This window comes from Echinops telfairi, unplaced genomic scaffold (genome assembly GCF_000313985.2).
Source record: "Echinops telfairi isolate 266 unplaced genomic scaffold, ASM31398v2 ScPeMD7_2;HRSCAF=8, whole genome shotgun sequence".
NCBI lineage: Eukaryota > Metazoa > Chordata > Mammalia > Afrosoricida > Tenrecidae > Echinops > Echinops telfairi.
This window is the reverse complement of record NW_022103898.1, coordinates 63622592-63628069: the sequence shown is the minus strand read 5'-3', so window position 1 is coordinate 63628069 and position 5478 is coordinate 63622592. Positions and strand designations below refer to the sequence as shown.

Sequence of the window (5478 nt, the reverse complement as noted above, 5' to 3'; positions counted from 1 at the left end):
TTTTTAGCACATCTCAGTTTAGGCTAGTCCATTTCAAGTGTTCAGCAGGCACGTGTGGCTAGTGGCAACTGTCTCTGATAACACAGTTCTAGATCCCTGGCAGAAGCTACGCTTTCAGATCAAATGTGTCCAAAGCAGATCTAAAGCCCTCCACTTAGTCCCCCAGTAATACACTTTCCAAAGCACTCTGCCTGGGGGCAACATTCACATCCCCGGTCAATGGTCTTCATCGGTGCTACATTTCACACTGCTCCTCCAGAGAGAAGACAGCTAACTGCTTTGGAAACGGGTAGACCTGAGTTTGAATCCTCCCTCTCATACGTATTCATTTTGAGATATTTAGCAAATTATTTAATCTAATTATTTAATGACTCACTTGGCTTGTTTGGTAAATCAGGAAAATGTCTACTCTGAGTGGCTGAGCTTGAAGTAAAGGATTAAAGCACCTCTCACTCGCTCATTGCCATTGAGTTGATTCTAACTCATAGTAACCCTATAGGACAAATGGAACTGCCTGGGTTTTATTTTATTATTTTTAAATTCGTTTATTGATATTTAATTCATGCACCATACAACTCGATATTTAAATCATACCACAATCAATTTTAGGATAATTTCTTCTTTCACTCACTATTATTAGCTCCCCAGCACCCCACCCCACCCCACCCCCACCTAATCTCCCCTGCTATAACCCTAAGGACCTATTAATCTAGTTGCTGTCACTATCCTGCAGGGGTGGGGGTGTGGGGGTTGGGGGGTGGGGGGAGAGGGGAGGAGATAAAAGAAAACACAGAAAAACCTCAACCCAAGAGAAAGCAGAAGATAACAGAAAGTAGAACAAATTAATAGTCAAACGGGAAAACAAATGATAAAATGTTAAATTTTAATGTAAAAATATCTGCAGTAATACACTTTCCAAAGCAGACTTTCTGGGTGCAAAATTCACATCCCTGGCCAATGGTCTGAAGGAATTCAATGGTGGTTTTATCCGAGTGAGCATTCTCACTGTGATCACGTTTGCCTTCTGTAAACCATTTTGCTCAGAATTTAAGCTCAAATGCAAGTCCCTCCTGTGATTTTGGATTTTATTCTTTACAATCCCTGGATCACACAGGCTGGAGAGCTCCTTCTGTGTGCATTTAGCTGACGTCTCACTTAGATGGCAGCTTCTTTTAAGACAAGCCTTTAAGATCCTAGATGCTATTCTTTGTGATAGCTGGACCTCATTTTTCTCCCACAGAGCAGCTGGTGGTTTTGAACTGCTGACCTTGGAGAAAGCAGTCTAACACATAACCCATTATAACACCAGGGCTCCTATTGAAGTACCAAGTACACATAAAGCCAATCACATCAGATATCATTATTTTCAAATATCCATTTCCCTTTTCAACCTTCCTTATTTAGGTAAAAATAAAGGTTAAATTTGGCAGGAAGTCAAGCTAAAAGAAAATTCTTAAAACAGAGACAGTAGGAAATGTCCTTTTAAATGCCTCAGAACTCATTTGGGGTTGGTAGGCACAGAGTAACTGGCCTGGGAAACCCACAGTAAATCCATTTGTATTTGAAAGGTGACCACCCTGAAGGCAGGGGATAAAGTAGTATATATTTGTCCCATTTGCCTTTCAAAAAACAAATATTCAAGTCATTCAACAGATACTTAGATTGGCTGTGTGCCAAATATTAGGGATTAAAAAAGGTAGATGCTTTCTCAACTGGATGAAAATATAAATAAATGAACATTCTACCTATTCTGATTTTCAACTCAGCTCTCTTTTGCTTTGTTTCACTTTAAGACTTCCCTTAGCAAGTCACCAGGTAGTAGCATCTTCTTCCAGAAGGCTCAGGCAGATATGGTCAAGCCACTGGGTGGTACACATGGCTGCTAACTGAAAGATTAGAAGTTAACTTTGCTACCCAGAGATGCCTTCGAAGAAAGTGCTGGCAATTTGCTTCCCCCCAACCAACCACTGAAAATGTTATGGACACACAGTTCTACTCTGACAGAGATTGCCAGTTGGAATTACTCCCCAGCAACCGGTGCTGGTTTAAGTGAAGGTCAAAGGTATGCTCCACTTTGATGTGTGTTTCAACATTAAAAAATTTGAAAAGGAAAAGAAAAATTGAAAAGAACATTTCACCAATTAGAATGGAAGTTATTTTCATGACACTTATCAGTAGTTTTATAGCATTACTGTTTATGGTGCTTTATGGTACAAAAGAGACCCCCATCTCAAATATAATTTAAGGAGAACATTTATTAAGTGTTAGAAGAGAAAAAGACAACACACAGACACAGACACATCATCCGGACGTGGGAGGCGTTAGCATGAGGTTCAGATGGCGTCCAAGGATTCACGATTGGGAAGCTGGGTAAATAGTGCATGGGACAGCACAGGAAATAGTTCCAAAAGTATGACTGGTGGCAGGTCAATACATCATAAGTATAATTGGGATTACAGAAGCAGGAACTGGATGTGTGTGTGATTGGGACACACACATCGTTAGGCAGAGAGCTTACTTACAAGTCTGGTCCAGGGCCTTCAACCAAGGCAGCCAGGGGGAGACTCAGAATTGTGCCACCCCCTGTACAGTCACCCAAAGGGTGACCTCCTTCAAGAACACACCCATGCAAGCCCCTGAGAGACTGCTTCTCTAGGCTGACCATAGGAGGGTGGAGGCAATCCACTGGTCAAGGCATTCTGCCTGAGGGCAAGACTATTTACAACCTTTTTTAGTTATTAAAAATAATTCGATGGTGGCTTAAGCTATTTGAGGACACTGCAAATGGATTTGGGGCAGTCACTGCCATCCATAGCCTTTTGAAAACCAGGGTACTCAGAATTTAAGCTCTATAAACTTTACTACAAGAGACAGTCAGCACTATATAGCTTGAGTTAAATGACTAAGCAAATTCACATGATCAAGATGATGAAATGCTAACATATTGGTCAATTCAAGGAAATAGGTAATGAATTAATGCTAATGAAAAAGATACAATTTATATATTGTATCTTTTTCAGTAGCAAAACAATGCAGTAGCTATAATTCCCTGATTACAATAAAAATATGCGTGATATGCATTTATAAAAACTAAAAGAATACATGACCAAAAAGGAACATTCTTTTCCTTTCTGGGTAAAATGACTCACATTCTTAATAGAAAAAGGAATAATACATATGGTGACTTCTAAATTGCCAAACAAACTTACCTACAAGAGGACTAGGGAAAATTCCCCCTACTGAAATGAGCATTCTCCATGGAGCACTATTTCCTGATTAGTATCATGCTAACGTGCAGTGTTATTTTGGCAACCAACTGCCACTTAATAGCATACAGTTTAACCTACCACTTGGGATCTAATGGCAGACCTGGGATTTTTCTTAAACCCAGTAATTATTCAGAACTATATACTCAGTACAAACATTTAACCACTATGTCAGGTTTGATTTTGACATGATAACCCCTCAATCCTTTAACCAACCACAAGAGTGCACACAAGTTATAAAATTTAGCCGCCTGGCTTTCATTCTTAATGTGGCTTGATATGCTGGATAGATCAGAATTGCTGGAACCCATGAGGAAAGAGTCCCCAACTTTCTCTTACAAGCTCTTTGTCTTTGAAAACATAAAAAAAAAAACCTTACCAAATTATTTAGTACATAAAATTAACAACATCCTCATCATCTTGTGGTTTGAATGACTGAACAACAATTCAAGCTAGTTGTGTTGTATATTTCCTTTATTAACATAATTGCTATTCTTAGATAGTTTTTAATTGCTCTGCTCTAGCCCAAAGGAAAATTATTTCAAAAGGTTGAATAAATATTCTGAATCAGGATGCAATTTCTCACACATCCTACCTCTGTAATTTAGGATTATAGAACAATATAGAGAAATTCTGGCACCAATGCTTAGGCAATGGTATTTAGAAGCAAAGGTACTATTACAAACATAGCCCAAAGTTTCTATTTTGCATTGTACATAATTTTCATTTTAAGGAACACAACTTTAATTTTCAAACTAGGATAATTTTCTTTTAAAGTGAATTAAAATCTGGTCATTAAGAGACTCCGGGTTGGCTCAGAAACTATGCTAAAGGGGAGGTGGTGTTTGAGTACATTTTACAAAGAGTTGGGATTCACATCAAATAAACTTTGTAAACCTTTTGATTGAATCATTACATTTTCTACTAACTTCTTTGGTATAACCATATAATAATAGAAGATTAAGAAATAGCAATAGTTGAAAAAAATTATTTGCCTTGTCCCCAGACTGTCTAAGCTGGAAGTGAACTCTTGTTTCATTCCTGGCTATGAAATTCACCATCTGGATGATCTTGGCCAAAATATTTAACTTGTCTGTGATTCAAATCCCCTGTACACAATCATGAGTTACTTAATATATTCAATTTCTAAATGAAAACATTAAAGCAAATAAATGATCTAGATGAAAATGCTAGAAAAAAAAGAAAAAAGAAAACTCTAGAACAGTAACACTCACTCAGTCTAAAGTTTATCTCTTATGAGAAAGTTGTCTTCTCCAAATAAATACATTAAAAAAGCCTTTAATCAATATTAGAATCAGGCTGCCCCTCCACACACACACAAAACTTTAAATCATAGGGCTAATTATATACCATATAAAGCTTACCAACAGAACTGTACTATTTTAATCCAAGAGACTTGAAGAAATGATACTCATTGTCTGAGTCATATTTAAAGAAGTCAACAAAACAGGGAAACTTGAGATGCATACACGGACTTCCTGGGGGGGGGGTGTAATTTATCTTGAAAAGGAACGGAAATACAGACCCCCCAGATAACCAGTGTTCCCCAGAGCGCTAAAGACAGAACTCCAATAATGTAAAAACACTCATTGGCACCGAATGACAATGGAAGTGTTAAAACCCAGGGTCTTCTGACTACCCCCACCCCCCCACGCCGCCAAAACAACCAACGAAAGCGGACCACCACCTCCCCACGGAGCGCGGGTGGAGCAGCCTGGTACCCCGCAGAGTAGCTGCGTGGCGCGGGGACAAGCGGCCGAGACATCTTTAATGAATGGAAGGGAGGATTTGGGACAGTGTGCACGAGAAGGGTCGTACCTTTCACAGATTTCCCAATACTGTGTAAGTGAGTGATCGAACTGTAGTTTTGAGCAACCGTCTTCAAAAACGCTTCCATCGCTTCCTGGTGGTGGTAGTTGAAATCCAGGGCAGCTACCAAGGGCAGCAGCAGCCCTAGCCAGAGGCGCGCCAAGTCCATGCTCTAGAGATGAATAAAAGCGAGAATCAAGCAGAGCACGGATGGGGCGAGCGGGACAGCCGCCTCGGGGGTTCCTGATGCTCCAAAGCGCCTGGCTTCCTAAGCACTAAAAGTTGGCAGAGACACCTGGGAGAGTCCGCCGCCGAGCAACTGGCGATGGAGAGGACCGCCGCTCCAGCGCACCCCCTCTCCTCCGCGCCCCGTCCCGTCCCG

At 40.3% G+C, this 5478-nt stretch overlaps 1 protein-coding gene across 1 annotated transcript in view; it reads right to left on the bottom strand.

Annotated features, from left to right (window-relative positions):
• CPM (carboxypeptidase M) overlaps nt 1-5265 on the bottom strand; it is a 75595-nt gene extending 70330 nt beyond the window's left edge. The window contains exon 1 of the mRNA XM_004700461.2: nt 5106-5265. Within this exon, the coding sequence (XP_004700518.1) occupies nt 5106-5265 (160 nt within the window). The remainder of the gene's footprint in view (nt 1-5105) is intronic.
• Nucleotides 5266-5478: the final 213 nt, after the last annotated feature.